Raw genomic sequence first — 22,571 nt, 5'->3', positions numbered from 1 at the left:
CTCCATCCAGAGTGGCGGTACGATAAAGAACACCATCTTTGATAGAAAGACGAGAGAAGTCACGAAGAAGAGATTTGACGTCTTTCGACATCTCCTCCCCCCTCGGACGAGAACCAGAACGTAGGATGGAAAGAACAGAAGATATATCAGTGTCTTTAGACTGTTCTACCGCCCAATCCACTGGTCTGACTGCAGCTTCAGAAGGAAAAGATTCCTCATTGGCCATATGAGGGACCTCATCTCCCGAGCAACATTCAGCAGAAGAAAGAGAGACAGAAGCAGCAAAGCACACTGCCTTGACAGCATCGCTGAAAAGTTGTGGTCGGCGAGATAGCCCATCACAATCTTGATTCTGTTTGCCTGACTTATATATAATTTCAAAATCATAGGCAGACAAAGCAGCAATCCAACGATGACCTGTCGCGTCCAAACCTAGCAGAGGACAGGACATAAGTTAAAGGGTTGTTGTCAGTAGAAACAAGAAATTGGTTGCCATAAAGATAGTCGTGAAACTTATCACAGACAGCCCATTTCAAAGCTAAAAATTCAAGTTTATGAGCAGGGTAAATACGTTCACTACGTCTTAAACCTCTGCTGGCATAAGCTATGACATGCTCTGAGCCATCCTGCTCTTGAAGTAACACCGCTCCTAATCCAGACCCACTCGCGTCGATATGGACTTTAAAGGGTTTACTGAAGTCAGCAAAAGCAAGAACAGGAGGAGAAGTAAGTTTTTCCTTAAGAGTATCAAAAGAAGATTGCTGGGCATCACCCCATACCCATGTAGCAGTCTTTCTAGAACGTTTGGACTTAGATTTTGGAGAATTACCATGACCCTCAAGTAAGTCATTAAGGGGTTTGGTCAACTTGGAATAATCCTTAATAAATCTCCTGTAAAAACCTGCAGTTCCAAGAAATGTCCTTAATTCAGCAATGTACTTAGGGACTGGCCAAGAAGAAATAGCAGAAGTTTTCTCGGGATCAGTAGAAATACCATTCTCAGAGATAACATGCCCTAGATAAGAAACGGACGTTTTGAAAAATTCACACTTAGAGCCTTTAAGTTTAAGACCATGAGAAGATAAACGTTGAAAAACATTTTCAAGCCTAACGATATGCTCCTCAAAAGTTTCAGAAAAGACCAAAATGTCATCAACAAAAACAAGACATTCACGCAAAAGAAGGTCACCCATGGCACGTTCCATGACTCTCTGAAAAGTAGCACCTGAATTAACTAATCCAAAGGCAAGCCTATTGAATTCGTAAAATCCAAGATTACCAACAGAAAAAGCAGTATAGGGCTTTGAATCTTCCTCCATCTCAACTTGCCAGTAACCACTGCGTAAGTCAAGTTTAGAGAAAAATTTAGAACCCACTAAAAGGTCTACAGTGTCATCAAAGCGAGGAAGCATATAGGCATCTTTTCTTGTTCTTGAGTTAAGCATTCTAAAATCAATGCAGAACCTAAGTGAACCATCCTTTTTCCGAACAAGAACAACATTAGAAGAGAAAGGAGAGTCACTAGGCCTGATGGCACCGCAATCAAGCATATCCTTAAGGTGCTGCCTCACCTCTTCATACATTCAAGGGGGAATTTTCCTGTAAGGCTGCTTGAAAGGGGTGTCATCATTTAAAACAATCCTATGGCGTGTGAGATCAGTACAACCAATATCAGTTGATCCCTTGGAAAATACATGATTCCAATTGCCTAAAACTTGGTGAACACGCAAAAGTTGCTGAGGGGACAGATTCTCAGTATCAATATTCAAACCAAGAGAAGATAAATCTGGCTGTGAAGAGGTAGAGTTCACACCATTAGAAACAGAATGAGAAGAAGCAAGGTTGTCTAGCAACTTCATTAACCACACAAATGTTAGATTTCGGCTTAATAGTCAATGTCCTCGCAGTCAGATTACAGATGCGTACAGGCACCTTTGCATAACCGCTTTCATTGGACACTGAAACTATTTGTGGCCGAACAATATATAAAACATCTGCATCAGGGTTTTCAGTCACAAGCTTAGTATCACTAGAGACACCTCTAACAAGACCATTAACAGAAATAGACTCATACGGTGCAACTGTGATAGGATGTTCATTGGTAGATTTGACTGTGTGAGGCTTACAAACTAAACTGTCAAATGCTGATTGCCAAACTTGAGACAAATTTGAATCAGTAGATGAAAGTTTACAGAGCCTGATAACATTGGTACCCAATATCACAGGACAAGATATGTTGTTATGTGTATCAGGGACAACTAATACAGGCACAGGCAACTGAAGGTTTAATCCGGGATAGCTATCGGAACTTCAATGTACCCTAAAATATCTAAAGATTGCCCATTTGCAACGGAAATGTCTAAATTGATATTGAAATCTGTCAAGTTCAACAGTGGCGGTCTATTTGACAATGACAAATAAATGAGTTTGATACTGTTGAAACCATTGAGCCAGTATCAACTAGAGTTATGGCTGAAACACCATTAAATACAATATTGGCCTTATTGGAACATCCAATAATCCTACTAGCAAGTGATTGCTTCTCAATAACCGCCTCTGATTGGCCAACAACAGAGGCGGACCCTAGTTTGGGTGAACCGCAGAAGATCCCTGTTGCGCAGCAACATGGCCCTGCTGATTCATACCCTTACCACGGCCACGCCAACTGCGATTGGAATTGTTAGATATGTGATGAGATGCTTGAGGTGGTGTTTGATGTTTGAATGTATCAACTGGTGGGGGTGGTGGTGGGGGTGGTGTATAAAAACACTGAGAAAGTGGATCAGGTTGTGGAGAAAATGATAGAGAATCCACCTTTTGTAAAATAATATTTAATCTCCTATCGATACCAGACTGCAAACCTCGTAGCTGTTCAGAGAAACGCTGTTCAATACCCTTAAGTGAATTTTGAACATAAGAGATAGATGCTATCTTCTTAAGAGAAATGTCATATTTAGGGGATAAAAAGGCTATCATTTCTTCTTCTGAAAATAAGTACCTCTTCTCACTTGACTCCATGGTTGAAAAAAAAAATGAAAAAAAATGAACGGAGAGAAAAATATAGACCCTGGGATGGAATGGACAGATGACAATAAAGTCAATAAATAAAATAAACAGAAAATAAAAAAAAAATAAAATAAGTGTACAATGAATAAGACACTGAAGCGGAAATCTGGGGTAAAATAGACCAGGGAAATACACCTAACTTATGGTGAAAAACCAATAAGTTTATTTTAAATGACACTCAATAATCAAATTTATTGGTGTATTCACAAACAATATTAAAAGCAAGTACAAATGCTTCTATTTACCTGATAAACAGAATTGTTTTTAATTCAATACACCATTAAAAAAAATAATAAAAGGTAACTCTGTATTTTACCAAGTACTAACTGTACCAATATTAGTACCTTCAATTCACAAATTCCTGGTTTGAACCAGTACTGGTCAACAAAAAATGATACCAAATAATTCGGTTCAGTACTGAGTTGTCAGTACACCAAGTGTTACTAGGACATTACAAGTTCCTGGGGATAACCAATACTAAAATATTTCAATACTTAAACTGGATAATAATTACACATATCACATATATAATATACAAGTTATATTTGGGCAGATATTTCTTAAATATTTCCTGGTAAATACCAGTACTTATATATTAAATATTTCCTGGTTGTCACCAGTACTTACCCATCAATTTATAAAAAAAATGTAGAATAATTATTAAAATGTAATTCCTGGATGTAACCAGTACTTAAATGACTTAAAAGTAATATACCAAAGAAAAAAATGGGCAGTTCAAATTAAATATCTGGGAAAAAAATCAAAGGTGTTTATTTACCCAAAACAAAAAAAATGTCAACAATTAATACCCTTAATCAATTACCAATTACCAGATGACTTGATACTGCTATGCCGTCCAACCAAATGACTTACCAATCAAACAAACGCCAAAAACAAAATAAACCGAATAAATCACACGACAGCACTCACTTTCAAACAAAAAAATACTTTCACGCGAATTGGTTCTGGGTGTTAATTTGTTAGTTTGTAGAGAAGTAAAGATAGAAAGATTAGAAATAGAATGCAATATATATATTCAATACACAAAGTAAACAAACACAGTAATCAAGATCTTGAATTTTTTTCTAAATATCTTTTTCTATGTCAACAAAATAATTGAAAGACCCTAAAGTTTTTTATATCTATAATAATATTTACATGCATTTACATACACAAAAATAAAATATACACAAAGATATTTACAAACACATAACAAATAAACAGTAGCAGTATTTTCAAAAAGATTTATCAAAATATAAACGAAATGGAATTAAGTTTCTTGTATCTAGTATTAACTATCCGAAATTTATGGTTTATCCGAAATTACCTAAAGAAAAATATGAAAGATCGCGAAATTGTGTGACAAAATAACATTATCGTTGTTTACATCAAATAAATCAAATGACACGTCCTATTTAATGAAAGAATCAAAAATTTAAATTGAAAGCAACTGAATTAAACCAAAAATCTACTTAATTTATGTAAAAATATAAAGAAATTTACCTTGTTAGTAAATTTTCCGAAACAGGTCACACACAATTTGGAATATGGGCCGAAAGTAGTACCTAAGTTAACAAAGAAAAATAGTTCTTACTAAAAATGAAAAATACCGCCAAAAACAATAAAAAATACACAAGAATAAAATATGTACTTACATGATTATAAAAATTCCACAAACACAAAAATAAAAATCACAAAATATCACAGTTTAGAGTTCCAAATTCCTCCGCGTCCTAGTTATTGCACTGTTTATATTTACACGTCCTCCAGCTGATTACTATTTACAATTAAAAGTTTATATATACATGTGTCTGGTCGTTGTGGCGCAAAAGAGCTCTATGAAAAAAAATGATGGGGGTGGGGGAATGGGGGTGGGAGGTATACCTATGAGATGAATACAAATCTCTTCTACTGCTGCCTTGGTTGCCGCGGTGAGGTCTCTGCGATCTTCCTGGTCCTTAGATTGCCACTGGATCCCAGGTGGCCTCCAACCAAAAAACAGCTCGCCTGGCTCGTCTTCTGAAATCTCGTCGGGGAGCCAATTTGTAGTGGTGGAGTTTCTTCAGTAAAACAACAGTGTATGATGTTTACTATGTTTTATTCAGGTATAGAAGAAACCTATAACAAAATAAAATGATTATAATACAAATAGCAAAAAGAAATATTATACAATAGAAAATTCATGAATTGCATATTTCACAATTACAATAATTACAATATATACATTATAAACATTTCACAATTACAATTAAAATAAATATATACATACCAGGCTTTAAATAGATGAGATCTTATTTCAAATAAATATAGAGAATACAAATATTTCTATAAAGAAATAAATGAACTAACTTTAATGTAAATGCAAAGAATGTGTTTCCACTTTGACTGCAATGAAAGGAGTGGTCAGTTACCAAGAATTATTAGTTATCCCAGAACCAAATCCTCTAAAAATAACTTGCATACCAAAACCAATCATCCATCACTAAACTTGCAAAACCAGTTGAATCACCCATAACAAAAGGAACAAAGACAAATATGAACACATAACACCACAAAAGATTTGGTTGGCCTTTAAGGGAAATAACTACCGTATTTTTATAAAAAGTGAAGTTGGCTAAATTTAACCTTATCTACACTATGGTAAATCTCTGTTGTTTATTTTCCGTAGCCATTGCCGAAGTACTCTTCATTTGAAGATGAACGGGTGAAAGCACGTGTCATGTTTCTAAAATATACATTAGGTTCTCGGGGTCGTTTCATGATTATTTTACAAAGCTGAATCTACAAGATGTAACAGTTTAGTTGCAATGCATGATGGAAAACTTTAAAAAATGAAAAATAAGCAACAAAAACACCGAGTCACATGGAGTAGATCTAGAAATTGCACTTACTTTTAAGCTGAATAGAATCCCTATGAACTTTATAAACGTCACGACAAATTCGCATTCTGAAGATTCCTTCATTGCCATGTTTCTATCCAGTTCCGTAGATCCCACCTTTTTACTTCAAAAATCCTGAATGACATGACTCCAACACTTTTGATGATCGAGATTTTTTAAACTGGTAATCCCTCTCATTATTAAAACATTGTTCAATTTGTAGTTATCTGGGTTAGCAAATGAAATATGTAAATGAAACACATCATAATTCAGCATGTTCCAAATCCATAATTCAAGAACAGCCCATCAATTTAAGTTGTCAACATCACAATGCTTTCTGGACATTTGTTTTAAATTGTGAGACGGAAAGTTAAATCTGTATTTACGAGCTTAAAGTGTATATGCCTACGTTTGATTGCTTAAACTAGAAAGTATGATATTATATTCTATAATTTACATTTTCCTCGAAAGCGAGTCTGTGTTCTCTCGTTAGCGAGGGAGTTAGTTAAAGTAGACACTGTGGTAACAAGCAAACCAATGCTGAACGTATAGTGAATCAGTTTTCCTTTCTTTATATTTTTTGAAAGATTTGCATGATAATGTCGTATTTGTTAGCGATTTTTTGTGAAAGTTGAAACCTACGGAAAGTTTTAGCGCATTTGTGACATCGCACCCGAAATAAGAAGGGTAACATATTTTTGTATCCCATCGATTTATTTATTTTTGAATAGACGTGATACACACTTATGGACAGAATTCAGACAACTACAGAATTATGTAAAATAAACATTTATTAGCGAAGAACCATTTTTTATAGTCTTCTAGCTAGTGTTCCCGCTCCCCTACGACGCGTTGCGGTATTCAAGATACGCGCTTGATTGAAAAGCTATCTAATCAAATCACTTCATTGTTCTTTTTCTCTTAAAAATATAAAATACGACAGTATATCATGGTAATTAATTAAATCTTTGTGTGTTAGAATTTATAAAGCGGTTACTGATATTTTCACTTCAAATGATTTTGATTATTTTAAATAATGGTTTGCTAGTAAAATTGCCTTTTTGACACCAACTTTGTTCTCATTTTTCATTTTAATGATAACATTTAGCTATTGATCAGTAAGTAAATAAGAATAATCAAATTTTAATAATTACCGAGTACATTTCACGCTTATTGTGAGACGAACCCTAAATGACGTCTATATGGGCGCCGCCATTTTGAAATGGACGTAACGTCAGGTTACAACGTAAGTCAACGGGAAAAAATATAATTTTAACATTTATAGTTTCTATTGGCCTATAAACTCCTTTATGAAGGATTTATTTTATCTGATGGTTCGCGTAATCAATTTACCTCACTAAGGTCGCACTGTTTCAGTACCACAAATGCATTTTAAAATAAAATGACGGACTCACTCATAACAATATTTTCAAATAGCTTATTCTGTACACCATGGTGGATGGCTTTTTTAAAGTGTATAAAGCTATATCTTTGGTGTTTTTGGATGTCAAAAATATTGTTTATATTATAATTAAAATAGCTACAAAAACATAAAACAAAAGAAATATGTCCATATATTTTAATGAAAGCGAGTCGATCATGTGTTATATAATCGCTTAACCAACTAAAAAAATAGGTGAATATTTTGTTCTGGAACATTTTATTCTGATTTACGTACAACATTCATGTATGTTAAATGATTAGATTATTTACATATTCCTAATAAGGGTAACTTTACATTAAATGTGTGCTGTATTTGTTTGTTTTTTTTTTTTACTAAAACATGTAATGTGTAGTTGTAAATGTGAAAGTATGCTTATTATATAGCTAGAAAAAAAAACCCTTCAAAAGTTTGCAGCAATTAATTTTTTTTTGTAATTTGCATGAAATAGGAAAGTGATTGAAGAAAGTAATATTGATATCGAGTACTTTTTATATGCACTTTTTAAACTTGATTGTTGTCAGATTGCCGTTTTATTAAATATAAGAGATAAACTATGAAATATATCTATAGTAGCTTACTTATTCATTATGGCAATATATAGTTGTTTTACAATGGGCATTATTCTGAAAACTCTATGTTATTATGATGTCCCTTTTTAACTAAAAATTGCTTATTAAGGTGAATGTTTTCAAAACTGTTAAATATTTTCAAGAAACTTTGCATACTTGATTATAACGTGAGTGTATTTACTGAGCTGCGAATGGAGCGTATAAGACTAGGAGCAGAACCTTAAAACATGTACTTTTATAACTGTTGATAATATAAAATTGTACAGAAAAGGCTTAGAAAAAAGGAGATCGGGTCTGTGTCGATTTCTTAATGCTGATCTTGATAAATTCTATATCAGATACTTGTTTTGTATTCTATGTGCCATGTTTTCAATTTCAATTTGCGTGTCTTCTTAATTTCTTTAAACGAAACAATAACTGTGAAACAAAATACTGCCCTGCGAATTAACAAATATGCGAATTTAAAACCAATGATCATATTGATAATAAATAGTCCCGATTGTTTTAGGGACTCTAATATTTAAAAATACTATGCGATTCAAAGTTTATCTGTTAAATGTTTGATATTTTCAAACTAGAAAGCGGAAGAAATATCTTGCTCTCTTCATATTTTTCAAGGAAAATGTGCATTGAGGAGGTGTCGGATAAAGATGGGAGTGATCCATAAGTTAAAATAATGAAGTGTGCATATTATCAACAATAATTAATGTAATAACATGATAAAAAGAAAATACCATGCTTGTGTAAGATATAATTTGCTTATTGATAGCCGTTGCATTAAACCGCATCCAGTGCTCTGGTTGCACAAGCAAAGGACAAGGATAAAGCGTAAAACATATTGCATGAGAAAAGTGTTTGCATGGCTTTCACCGCCTAATTCTCCCACCACAGGGCGGTTATTTTGCGTTCCTAAATATTTTAAATGACAGGCTATTAGCTTTACATAATGCCGAGGCATAATTTACTATGTGAGTGATATTATAAGTATGTTTGTCTATTCCATTCCAGCTATCACACCATCACTACAATATGATAATCCACCAAGCCAGAACCAAGACCTCGTTCAAAATGCAGTGACTTATAAATGTAGCACACGATGCGCATATCCTTCACCCAAATTCACATGGTATTATAGTAAGGTAATATATATTTAAGATACAATTTTAATTACATGGTTTCTAAAACTCTTTTAATTAATGTGTATTTTTTTACTTGGTTCAAAGGAGAAAAGTATTGAATTCCGTTTAAGTTTGTGGCATTTATATACAAATGAGTAAAAAGTGACGTAAAAAAGTGAGATAGATGTATATATATTCAATAAATGTTATATTGCATTTACAGACAGGTGGGTCACGTCAAGAATGGTCAACAACAGCACCTGTAACCGATAGGACTGGTGGTTGTACTGATTCTGAGAAAATATATACATCTACAATAACTCTGCCAAGATATACAGTGTTTACTGATAATACAGATACCAGTGTGAAGTTTCAGTGTGGTGCCATATCAATTACTGGGGCCGAAGATCAACGTTTTACACAAGCGTCTGTTGATGTTAGATTTGCAGGTAATTTTCTAATACACTTTTGCTAACAATTGAAGGAGTTAATTTGTAACATTCTGTAAAATTGTCTTTTTGAAAAAAAAAACAACAAAAAAAACAAAACACTTTATGGTTAGATGGTGCTTTTCTATAATGAAGAAATACAATTTTTGAAAGTAAAGTATGTAATCATAAACGTGTCTATCTTTTGAACAATTTGGTTCAACGTTTTTGGGACCATTGTTCCCAATAGTTTTATTTGATGATACAAATAAACATTTCATATTTACCCCACATAATTCTTCTAGTTTTTCATTTGATTCATTTCGCTATAATGTACTTTGCATGTGTTTTTTGTGATTTTTGCTGCCCTGTTGGAACAATTTCCGGAAAGCAAGAATTTTCAAAGAAAATATTGGCAATTTTGTGTTGCACGATTATATATAAAAAACATGTAGATTCTATAATTAATAATTACCTTTTTACTCTAAAATGACAAAATCTTTCGTTAGGAGAAACAATTTATCCCAGAAACCAACATTCTTTAGTTGTCATATTTCTAATTTGTCAGTAAACTAAACAAAACATTATATCACAAATATTTCAATTAATTCCTCTTTTGGAAAAATGCGGCCAAATCTAAATATATTAAATAGGTTTTGAATGTCTTCTTAAATAATGAAAATCTAAAATAATGTGTGTATGTTGAAAAAGACACTTTACATTTTTATTTAGCCGAATTCACTGTATATGTCCGATTCACAATAAAAGTTGTTGATGTTGTTGTTGTCTTTTGGATGAAGAAACAATTGTGTCTGTAATCAATTTGCTCACAATGTTAGATAGATTCTTTTTTACAATTTGCCTAACACACACACACACACACACACACACACACACACACACACACACACACACACACACACACACGTACGCACGCACGCATGCACGCATACACACATGTACGCGCACGCATGCAACACACAAAACGCTTTTCAATGTTTAACTTTATTTTGTTACTATTGCCTTTTATTAATAAAACAACATTATTAAATTTTTTCATTAACTCTGCAATTATTCAGTTTTACTGTTCAGTCTACCGAGCATACACATAGATGATATACATAGTGATAAAAGAGGATACCTTTTTTACTTCAGTACGTGTTTCAACAGTGACATTAAACAATGGTAATTCAATTCCGTCAAATCCATTGGAAGTAAACAGTGGGGAGCCTCATACATTGACATGTACATCAAGTGGCAGCAGACCAACAGCAACTATCATCTGGTATTTTGGAGGCCAGAAAAACAAAACAGAAATTACTAGGATATCTAACTTTACATTCACACCAGAAAACACGGATAATCAGAAACAAGTTTATTGTAAAGCATTTAACTTACATCCAGAAAGCCAAGCTGTGTCTTCAAACATTGTGTCACTTTATGTAAAAGGTATTTCCAATCCGAAAAAATATGTTCATCCCCATTTAAAGAATATTTAAATATACACAAAAGAAGCGAGTAACTATCAACACTTTTATCTTTGCGTTCAGTTCAGTATACTTTTGAATAATTTGTTTTGAGGTTTGCAATGTACACTATGAAAATCAAACTGTTTTTGTATAGCTGAGGTTAGGAAAAAGATTTATAATTCGCTACTCAGTTGTATTATCAATGGCAAATTGTGCTGCAAAACCTATTTATCTGTAGACTTCTATGGTAACTTATAATTGATTTTGAAAAGTTCTGGCTCCTAACTGTTGAACAATATAAAGTTTCATGCAGAACAATTAAATCTATGTGGTCGTGCCTTGATTTGATATTTAATAAAAAGTACTAGAGAATTTTCTGAATTTTATGAAGTAGAAAAAGGTGACTGTAATATATAGGTAGATATAACATAACTAACCCCTTACTCAAATTCTTTTTCATTTATACATGTATAAGTTTACTTGGGTAAATTACACCAACTTAATTTTTTAAATAAAAATAATTTTCAGTTGTAATTGCATAGACACTGATATTTTTATAATACACCTTTTTCGAGAGAAAATCTTTGCATTACACAGAACGAAAAAGAATTTATATGTGTTTTGATTACATTTTCCTAGATAATACTGTTTGAATATTGATAATACTGATTTAAAATATGATAAAATATTTTACACATTTCAGTAAAGGTAGCTAATGTTACACTAAAGGATGGCAACACTGAACCATCAGGAACACTAGTAGTAACAAAGGGTGTATCTAAAACATTGACATGTACAGCAAGTGAAAGTAGACCTACAGCCAAAATTATCTGGTATATAGGAGACGATTATAAAAAATCAGAAATTGTTACACTGTCTACATTCACATTTACTCCAGTTATCTCCGACCATAACAAACAAGTTTACTGTAAAACTTCACAGTCAGGAAATCCAGATGTGTTTTCAAACAGAATAACACTATATGTTAAAGGTTGTGATTTTCTTTACATTCCTATTGTTGATTTGTCTCAATTTTAGCTTCAAACTGTAAGAAATGCTTTATTAGTTTTTATACTGCAAATATCTTTTTTTAACGAAGGATTTTACTAAAATTATGTTCTAGCTTCATCCCATAGTCAATCATTGATTTTGATTAAAAGATAATAATATTTATGTCTTTTTATAACGGTTTATTATTGTGTCTAATGGTTATATATCTAATACCTCTGATTTAAAAATAGTAATAAGTCACTTTCGGGGAAATTGATAATAAATGTCAGTCACTCAGGACAGCCCCTTAGGTGGAATAAAAACAGAAAAACAAAACAAACAAATATGAAAGCTTACAGACACTCGATTTTATATACCTTGATAAGTATAGCAATTCTATTAGGTTAGCGTCATGGGACATACTCGTTTTTATTCTTTTTGAAAGATGGTGTTGTTGTTTTCTTTTCAGTATTAGCTACCACTCCTAAAATCACAGATCTTACAACAGAAAAATTAGAAGGAGATCAAATAAAATATCAATGTACTTCCTCCCAAACACGACCTGTTGCTTTAGTAACATGGAAGTTAGACACTCTAGCACTAACTGATGTACAGAATACAGAACATAGTCATGCGAATGATCTTAAATCTGTTACAAGTGTTGTTACATTTTTAGCAAATAGAACTGATAACAACAAAACAATTTACTGTGAAACTACAATACCTGGTCAAAGTTTAATAAAAGCTCAAGAAACGATAACTGTGTATTGTAAGTAGAATGAAAGAAAATAAATATATCAGTTTGAGTTTTAGTTTGTGTAAAATAAAATTACAGGAAATATCCAGTGAAGATTTTATTTGAAAACAATATGTGTTTACAAATTATCATTAAAAGCATTATTGCTGTTGTAGAAATACTTTAAAACGAAGTTTATTTTGCAGTTATTTTTTTGTAGTCTAAAGATAATCAGAATTTGCAGTAGTAGTCCAGTCAGTCTGTAAATCGACCTCAAACAAATTGCAACAGAAAATATTTTACCTGGTATAGAAAGTATATGGAATAACATGAATCGTATCAAAAGTCTAGCAAAATCTAAGTTGCGCAATATAGAAAAAACGGGTTTTTATCGCGTTATTTTTTGTGATTTTTTCTGACAACAACGGTCTTCCATAGGCGAACAAAGCATCTCCAATACTCAGAATAGCGTCTGCATAATGGCGACAACAACAACAAAATAAGTGTAAACAAATTAAATGTCAGTAAAGTACACTGTACAGTGGGTTGGTATATTTTTCTTAAAATATTACAGATCATAATAGGAATTATTAATGTGGGGTCGTAAGTTTATTATGAGTATTTGTTGAAAATTATTACTTGTTTTACCAGTTATTTATCCGTTGAAGGTCAACAGGTGTTTCAAGCGATCTGTATTATAATATTCACGGAAAACAGTTTTACTCATCTAAATTACAACTCTGATTAACTCTTGTCTTAGTAAACATTCAAAAACGGCCTAAAAATGTGTATTTATAACAAGTTAATTTCGAAAGTATTTTTAAACTATGGAACGCCATTATCACTTTAATAATGACGAATTACGTTAAATAAATTCTGAATACTTTAATCATGTTTTATTGTTAAATGTGTATTTAAGGTTGCTTTTTTGTATTTTTAATATATATATTTTTTTAAATTTTTACATATATAATGTATGTAATGTTATTATTATTTCAGGGGTACCGCTTTGAGGCAGTCTTCATTGATGTATGCTTGATTTTGAAAATAAAAAAAATCCAGTAAACTGTATGTACACTAAATAAGTAAGTTTGCTTTCCTGTGATTTTTATATTTGTAATATTTTTACATATATAACACAAATATCACACATTATCTTTTACTAGTTTAAGTGAATATTAAACATGGAGGAAATAGAGCGATGTATGCATAATTCAATATATCTGAAATTATTTTCAATTTTTAATAGACATAGAAGAAATTTATACATGAAAAGGTGAGATGAAAAATTTATCAATAAACATACGTGATTTCTAGTTATGGTTTATGATTGGCGATTTGTATGAGTTCAGGGTAAACATGCACAGTTGATCCATAATTTAAAAGAAAATCTTTTATGCATACAATAGCACCTGAGAGAATTTGAAAAAGTGCATTACGTGTATAAGATTAATTCACAGCGATATATTAGTATTTCTTTCGGAATGCACACCTAAGTTGACTATAGAATAATTTTATTCCTTTTAAAATCAAAATTTAAGCAAATACATGTAACAATAAAAACATATGTGTATTCTATAGAACTTTATTTCACGTAAATATGAAAATAAGATTCTATTTCTTTCAAACTTCAAAGTAATTTCTATGTTACAGATTTCATCAACACACTAGAGCCAATGGGTATGCCCGATCATGTGTTCTCATGACACTGTGATGTATGCAAGTTAAAGGTAAAAATGCATATTAGTTGAGACATTTGTGTCACAAAAGCACTTTAATGATATTTTCATATAAGAAAACTTTTAAAGATGTCATAAGTTCCATATAGTAACATATCAGTACAAATATCTTTGAATGCATGTACGGATGGGCATTAGAAATGCTTAAAATTGAAAGGTGACATTTTTAAACTTAATATGTGACTTAATCTTTACGTTACTTCCAAAAACTTTAACCAGTAGGTATTTAATATTTTTATAATTTTAGATTAAAACCTTAAAAAAAACCTTAAAAAATAAAAGTGTGTCATATCAGCAACTTTGATCAAATAAATACACCTAAAACGTTTTAACAAGAAGCATTTTAGGAAAATTACATCTTATAATAACAAGTACTGTGATAACTGAAACAATACGTAATCAGCTACCAATAACCAGAATACAAGAACGCAAGGGATGATCCAGAAATACCCGTAATTTAAACAATAAATTCAATAATATTTATTCAAAGTTCATATAACAAACACTTTATTACTGCTTAATATATCCTCTTTACAAGGAAACAAGAATATGATAATTAAACACAGTATGCCTACCATATAAGCAAACATAGGATTTGTCACATTATGCAAACAAGGTTGATGCTTTATTGTTCTTATACATAGGGAATGACGGCATATTGGTATTTTTCAATCGCCACAGCGACGGAGAACGTTAACTTGTATTTATCTTTAAGATTACTTCAACAGTTTGGTAAAAAAAACTTCTATACCCCTCAAAAAGTTGTGTATGCATGACTAAAAAAATACTTGTGTCGAATTTCTTTTATCATATTAGATGTTTCTATGGTAAGCTGTCTGAACAGTTGACAAATATTTATGAAAGTGCCGTTTTCCGACGCCTTAATGAAGACGTTTTTGCATAAATAAACTTTGCAATTACAAATGATTACACAATAATACAATGTTCAAACGACGTGAAATTTAAGCAGGCTTTACATTAACTTTTCGGCAAGATTGGACATGATCCCTTTTTGTGTCGGACACTTTGGTGTATTTAAATCTCAACGAACGTCATGTTCTTTGAGTTGCGCTGCTGTGGCGTATCCACGCCTGAGACGATACTGGATGTTTTTAATCAATTATTTTTGGCAATTAAATAGAAGAAACATCGATCTTTGCGCATTTATAAATTTAATGAAGAAAACATAAAAAAGTTATCAGAATAATAAACAAATTTTGGGTAATTCTGGATCTGCATGCAACCTCCATATAATGTAAATAACAGATTTTATAAATCTTACAATATCAGTTATTGTTTTGTTTTTTTTTCAAGATGAACTCCTGTCGGATTTGTTAACGGCTGTTTGATGATCATACAAAGACAGTAAAAGGCAACGAAAAGGAATGCAAGGGAATAAATGCTGTCAGTGAGAAACGAAATGACAGTTTAAAAGTTGAATCGGAATAATTTATTCATATTGAGTATAGAAAGATGTACTGTAACCCACATTATACTAAAAGAGACACTAAGACAGAAAAAGAAAACACTGATGCCACCATTAACACCATTAAGATCAATGACTGATAAGTTTTCATACAAAAAAGATTGTTTATATTGTGGTCAATCTGTAAAAAGTAAGGGTAAAACAAGGAAGTGTGATGTTTCGCCAGTAATGGCACTATATATTTAAAACCCACTATTTTAAATATATGTATACAGAGGAATGACTGTTTGTCTGATACAGTGAGAGCAAGGATAGAAAAGGTTCACGACTTGCTTGTAGCCGATGCTCTTTAAATACCATCAAACATGTTTATGCTCCTCTAATTTCAGAACTGGAAAAGATATACCAGAATAATTTCAAGTGCTACCATCTAGTGATAAAAAGTGAAAGATTGGTAGACCAGAAATTAAAGAAGCGAGTGACGCTTTGTAAAAGTCATGAAATTCTTGTGCTTATGCTTAGCGAAGATATTTTACAAATTAAAATTTCCAAATATATTTTTTTTTACATTTTATGCTCAAATAATTGAAATTGACCTCCAAAAGGTCAATGCCACCTTTTTGACCCAATATCATGGTGTTATATAATGACTCAGAAAAAAATACAACAGATGTGCTTGAAAGTATTCAAGTTAATATAAAACTCAATATTATTATCATAGATAATATAAATTTCCTTAATGTTTCTTTATTTTGTATAAGATTACCCCACCCACTAGCTGTACAATGTTAATATAAATATTTCAATATATATGCATTAAATATTGATGGAATGTAAATTAAATTCATAAAACGTTGAAACTTGACAGTTTCCACATGTACATAAACCATTATGTATTTTCTGTTTAATATCATATAAAATACATCTTTCAATTAATTGTTAATCTACAGCAATGTTAATTGAAATATAATATTACCCCACCCACCTAAGTTAATTAATAAATTTCAGAAAGGTAAAAGTAGTTTCTTTAAACAAAAACAACTTTTTGATTACTTTATGTTACTATAGGGATAGATTAAGCTATATTTTTATGCATATTATATATAATATTAAAAGATAATGAAAATTGGTATTATAATGATATTCTTTTAGAAATTGCTGACAATTTCAACTATCTAGGAGTAGTTTTTAATTACAATGGGTCTTTTACACTTAATAATCAATACGTAATTGGTAAAGGTTTAAAGGCAATGTCTGTTTTATTAAAGAGCATCAATAAATATGAGTTAACCCCTAGCATTGCGTTGCAGCTTTTTGACTCTTTTGTCGGTTCAGTGCTCAGCTATTCTAGTGCTGTTTGGGGATTTTCTAAATCAAAGGATATAGAGCGATTACATCTTAAATTCTGTAAATCTATATTAGGAGTGAAACAAAGTACTTGTACTGCAGCAATCTATAGCGAATTAGGTCGTTATCCATTATTTATTAAACGATATGTGCAAATTATTACATACTGGCTTAAAATAATTAATAGCGATAATATCATTTTGAAAACTGCTATGTACGCTTCGTTTGAATTACATGAAAACAACAATCAATGTTGGGCTTCTAAAGTACATGAAATATTAAATGAGTACGGGTTTTCTAATGTTTGGAACAACCCATTTCAATACGAAGCCAAATATTTTGTTCAACTTTTTAAACAAAGGATGATTGACTGCTTTTTGCAAAAACTTTCTAGCGATATTTCAAACAGTCCATTGTTAAGTAATATATATGTACATTTGCATAACTCATTTGAAATGGCAAACTACCTGAAAATTCTCCATAACAGAACTTATAGAAATTGCATAGCAAGATTAAGATTATCGTCACATAAACTTCGGATTGAAACAGGTAGATATGGTGCTAATAGATTACCCCGAGAGGAACGCATATGTCAGCTTTGCGATAGTAATGAAATAGAGGATGAATTCCATATTATATGTGTTTGTAATAGTTACTCTAATATACGTTCTCTTTACATTAAGCAATACTACTACAGAAGACCAAGTATGTTCAAATTGATCGAATTATTAAGTACTGAAAAGAAGTCTGAATTAATAGGTTTAGGTAAATATTGTAATTATGCTACAAAACATCGAATTGAACTACTAAATGTTCTGTAAATCAATGTATAAATTTGTCTCTTTGTATTTAAAAGTGATATTGTTATTTCTTGAAATAACTTGATAATGTGTCTAGTATGAAACATTGTTAAATGGAATCTTATCACAGCATATGATTAAGATTAAAATCCATTATTTTTATATCTTAAAGAATGTGATCTATCTATCTATCTATCTATCTATCTATCTATCTATCTATCTATCTATCTATCTATCTATCTATCTATCTATCTATCTATCTATCTATCTATCTATCTATCTATCTATCTATCTATCTATCTATCTATCTATCTATCTATCTATCTATCTATCTATCTATCTATCTATCTATCTATCTATCTATCTATCTATCTATCTATCTATCTATCTATCTATCTATCTATCTATCTATCTATCTATCTATCTATCTATCTATCTATCTATCTATCTATCTATCTATCTATCTATCTATCTATCTATCTATCTATCTATCTATCTATCTATCTATCTATCTATCTATCTATCTATCTATCTATCTATCTATCTATCTATCTATCTATCTATCTATCTATCTATCTATCTATCTATCTATCTATCTAAAACTGATTGGAAAATTGTATGTGTGTGTATTACATTGAGTTCAAATTAAAAAAATAAATACAATGATACCCATATATTTGATATCAATTTTTGAAAACATTCTCCAATTTAGATTTTTCTAGACTTTTGTTATACAATATAGGTCTGGGGTTTCAAAACACTCAAAATATTTTCTGTTGCAATTTGTTTGAGGTTTGGCTCTATTTTGAGCTAGAATGACTGGACTATAGATATACTTGGCATTTTCATAAAAGGTATGTATTTTTGTAGCTTCCCATAATACAACCTATAATTTAGAATGAACTTTATAGATTTATCTCCTTATAGTTTTATGCATTAACAACTGTTGATTTTGTTGATATAGTTTTTTGAATATTTAAATACATATCCTTCATAAGAATTCATAGGTTTCAGGTACTGCAGCGGAACTACAATAAATGATGAATAACATGTGGAGTGTTTACTACATGATTTTGAGTTGTTATAGAAAAACTAATAAACTGTTGAATTTTAATTATAATTTTGCTTAATTCCTTTTTTGTGTCAATTTGACTTTGAATAAATGTAAACAAAACTTTTTATCATTTACAGGGCCACCATCACAACCTGTTATACCAACAAGCAGTTTTCCATTTCTAGAAGGTCAGACAGGAAAGAGTATTTATTGTACCTCAACTGATTATGGTAATCCTACAGCTACAGCAACATGGACCACACAATATGGAACACCTGATAGTGCAGATACAAGAAAACTAAGGTTTCCTAAACTAACGTATCAAGTTGATAGAAGTCCAGTAAAATGTCAGCTGAACAATTTATTTACGCAGACGAAAGGTCTTCAGATCCAGTCCATACAAGTGCTATTACAAGTTGAATGTAAGATACTTTAATTCTGTTTTAAATCACAAAGAACGATCTCGCTTTAAAACCAAATATCAAAATGTTACCACATCTAGCATTTGTAATACAATGTACTAAAAAGTTCCATTCATACGTTGATTCATCGTAACGTTTCTTGCTCTTGTTATTAGACTTCTTTGTCGTTTACGATACTTATATAAAAAGGTTTATGAACATATAAATGGTATCAATAATTACAATCAGCAACAATTTAAAAAATTCAAAGCTATATTCAGGATTGTCCCTGTATTTAGATGTTTGTTGTTTTAAAAAAATACTGAAATTAATAAATACATATACAAACAAAAAAAAAACAACAACCAAAAACAACTACATTTTAATGTTTGAAAAATCTTATCTATTCTTTACACAAATATGTACAGATTCTCCAAGAGTACAAATTATGGCGTATGGGAAACCAGTTACAACCATAACGAGAAATGAAGGTCAAACGGTTTCTGTTACATGTAATGCCACTGGAAATCCAACACCAACAGTAAGTTGGGTCGGACAACAGTCTAGTGGTCCTACTTTGTCATTTGATGATATAGATAGAGCAGACCATGGAAACTACACATGTAGGGCTACAGCAACATCATCTCATTATCCCAGTCATGACTTTGGTACAGAAGAAACATTGGCTATCGTTGTTTACTGTAAGTTGCTATAAATATACTTATGATGACAATCCATTATTTGTTTGGGGTATTGTTATTGATATAAAGTGTTACACCTTGCAAATAGAATATAAGCTACAATGCAAAATAAATTTTATTTGACCCTTTAATTTCTAAATCCGTAGGTGGTCATTTTTTTCCACCAGTATCATACTATACCAGCCAGTATGTCTTTGCACTTTGACCAGTCTCTATACATACCTTTAAAAGCTTAATTTCTGTTTTTGATATCAAAATCTCTTTAACTTTAAATGGATTGTTTCAAATTGAAAGCTGGTCAAATCCATTACTCTAAATACATTAAGCAGAAAAAGAGCTAAGTCAAAAGTTTTGTCAATTAAATAGACCTGTATTCACCTTTTGCAAACTTAATTACTTTAGTGTTTGATAAACTGATGAAGCTCATTGACAGCTTAACATTGTTTTCCTGTTATATTATGCTCACTTTTTCGTTGCCCAGTTAAATTGAATCAGAAATGAATTTTAAAAGATGACTATTTTAATGGTGATTGACAAATAACTGATAATTATGTTTAGGATATGATATGAAAACTATCTTAAATAAAAACAGATTGCCCAGCATTTTTATTAAATATACTTGTACATGTTATTTCACAAATTGTGTTTCTCCTGTTCTTCTTTACAAGTCTCTAAAACACAGTAACCACTCATAGTCAGTATTTTAGGTATTTTAGGTATTCTACTTCTTGATTTATTTTCCACAGAACGATATGTTCTTTTCAAAATACTAGGATGGGTCAATATGTAATGCAATAAAGTATATTTACTTTTTTCCTGTAAATGTCATTTGTAGTATTTATGGCAACAATGAAGAATGCTATGCATCTGTTCTGTTTGGATGGACATATTATTAAAAGGAAACCAGTTTACAAGTGTAAACAAAATGATTTGGGCCTACAAAAATGTTCGTCGACCATATATTGCCGTTTTGAAGATGAATAAAATTAAACTTTCCTGCACCGAATCGTTCTAACATTTCCAATACGTTGATAACTAATCAAAAAAAAAGAATTAAAATTGCGGATGCCGAAATGAATAGTTTATGACTTAATTGCATTTCTTACATTTATAGGTAAGGCAACGGGATATATTTGTAACAACTGTCCAAATACCTGTTCATGTAGTAATATTCAGGCAGTGATTGTAGGAATAGTACTTGGAATAATCAACGTGGTAGTCGTGGCATATGCTGGTTATGTTACAATATTACTGAAACGAAAAAATGGAAACACAGGTGGGGTTCTTTTGTTCTTAATTTACAATGAAAAACATTTTTTGATGAATATTTTATTTGTTTTTAAAAGTTTATTTGTTTTTCTAAACTAAACTATTGTACAGTTTTCTCTTTAGAAAGAAGAAATTATGTTTCACGATTGTTTGTTTTTTCATTGTCAAACATAGATGGATTTTCTGTTTTACCTAATTCTTATAATTTTGATTTTTAGCAGAAAATACATTTGTCCAGCCGGCTAAGTAAGTTCTCATGTTTCTTTAAAGTTCTATATATATATATTAAACAATGAATGTCAGTTAGATTGATGCTATTTGGAGTAATAGAAATCGCAATTTCCTATGCGTTATAACGTCGTTTTTTGTTTTCATTTTAATCATATTGTTTCCAAACGTTTATGATATAAATGTTTAACATAATTAAGAGTAGCTTATATATACATTGATCAGATAAAAATAAAGCAATGCAAAATGTGATTTAAAGAAATCAACCATAAAACAAACATTGAACTATTATAACTAATAATTATACTTGTATAAGGATAAAAATTTGATTTGATATATAGCATAAACGAGTATGCAAATATAAATAAATTGATGTATGGTTGTATCTGTACTGCAGACTCGCTGTGCCTTTATATACAAATATGGTGTTCTCAACAAATGATGGTGAGGACACACAACAGGGAACAGATCCAGATGAATCCGGAGAGTCTCAATATACGTCACTGAAGACCGAACTAAAAGACGATAGACAAACATATGACCAATTGAAAGTGTAGCAATTAAATGAGAGAAAAATTAAAGAAAAAATAAAATCATGATTTGGGATAACATACATTCCAAGAAAAAGCTACAATTCAATTTTAAATATAGGTGTACACATCGACTTCAGAAAATAGTAAATTGAAAGTAAATTTTCTATAGAATGAGACAACTAAACGATTACAGATTTAACACTTGCCGTGCAATCTATTTCCAATGCAATGTTATGTGTATATAAACCACATAAATTCTTAGAAACCATTGAGCAATCTTTTGTGTAGAGTTTGATAAAGTAACAACATAATAAAATCAAAGGGCCGCATGCTCTGTGGTATTTTCTGATCTTTCCTGTATAAGTTTATTTTTA

The 22,571-nt window shown here is 31.1% G+C and overlaps 1 protein-coding gene across 1 annotated transcript; it reads left to right on the top strand.

Annotated features, from left to right (window-relative positions):
• Window positions 1-8,580: 8,580 nt before the first annotated feature.
• LOC132755466 (hemicentin-1-like) lies at window positions 8,581-22,263 on the top strand. Its single transcript, XM_060746331.1, has 11 exons — window positions 8,581-8,614; window positions 8,967-9,097; window positions 9,300-9,525; window positions 10,660-10,953; window positions 11,677-11,990; window positions 12,372-12,732; window positions 19,203-19,487; window positions 19,895-20,167; window positions 21,282-21,443; window positions 21,655-21,682; window positions 22,062-22,263. Exons 1-11 carry the CDS (start codon window positions 8,581-8,583, stop codon window positions 22,219-22,221), a joined length of 2,268 nt encoding a protein of 755 aa, XP_060602314.1. The 3' UTR covers window positions 22,222-22,263.
• The last annotated feature ends 308 nt before the right edge of the window (window positions 22,264-22,571 follow it).

The sequence above is a fragment of the Ruditapes philippinarum genome, unplaced genomic scaffold (genome assembly GCF_026571515.1).
Source record: "Ruditapes philippinarum isolate M1 unplaced genomic scaffold, ASM2657151v2 ctg8922_1_1_1_1, whole genome shotgun sequence".
NCBI classification, from domain to species: domain Eukaryota; kingdom Metazoa; phylum Mollusca; class Bivalvia; order Venerida; family Veneridae; genus Ruditapes; species Ruditapes philippinarum.
Note: the sequence above shows the minus strand (reverse complement) of the source record. Positions and strands in the feature narration are given on the sequence as shown.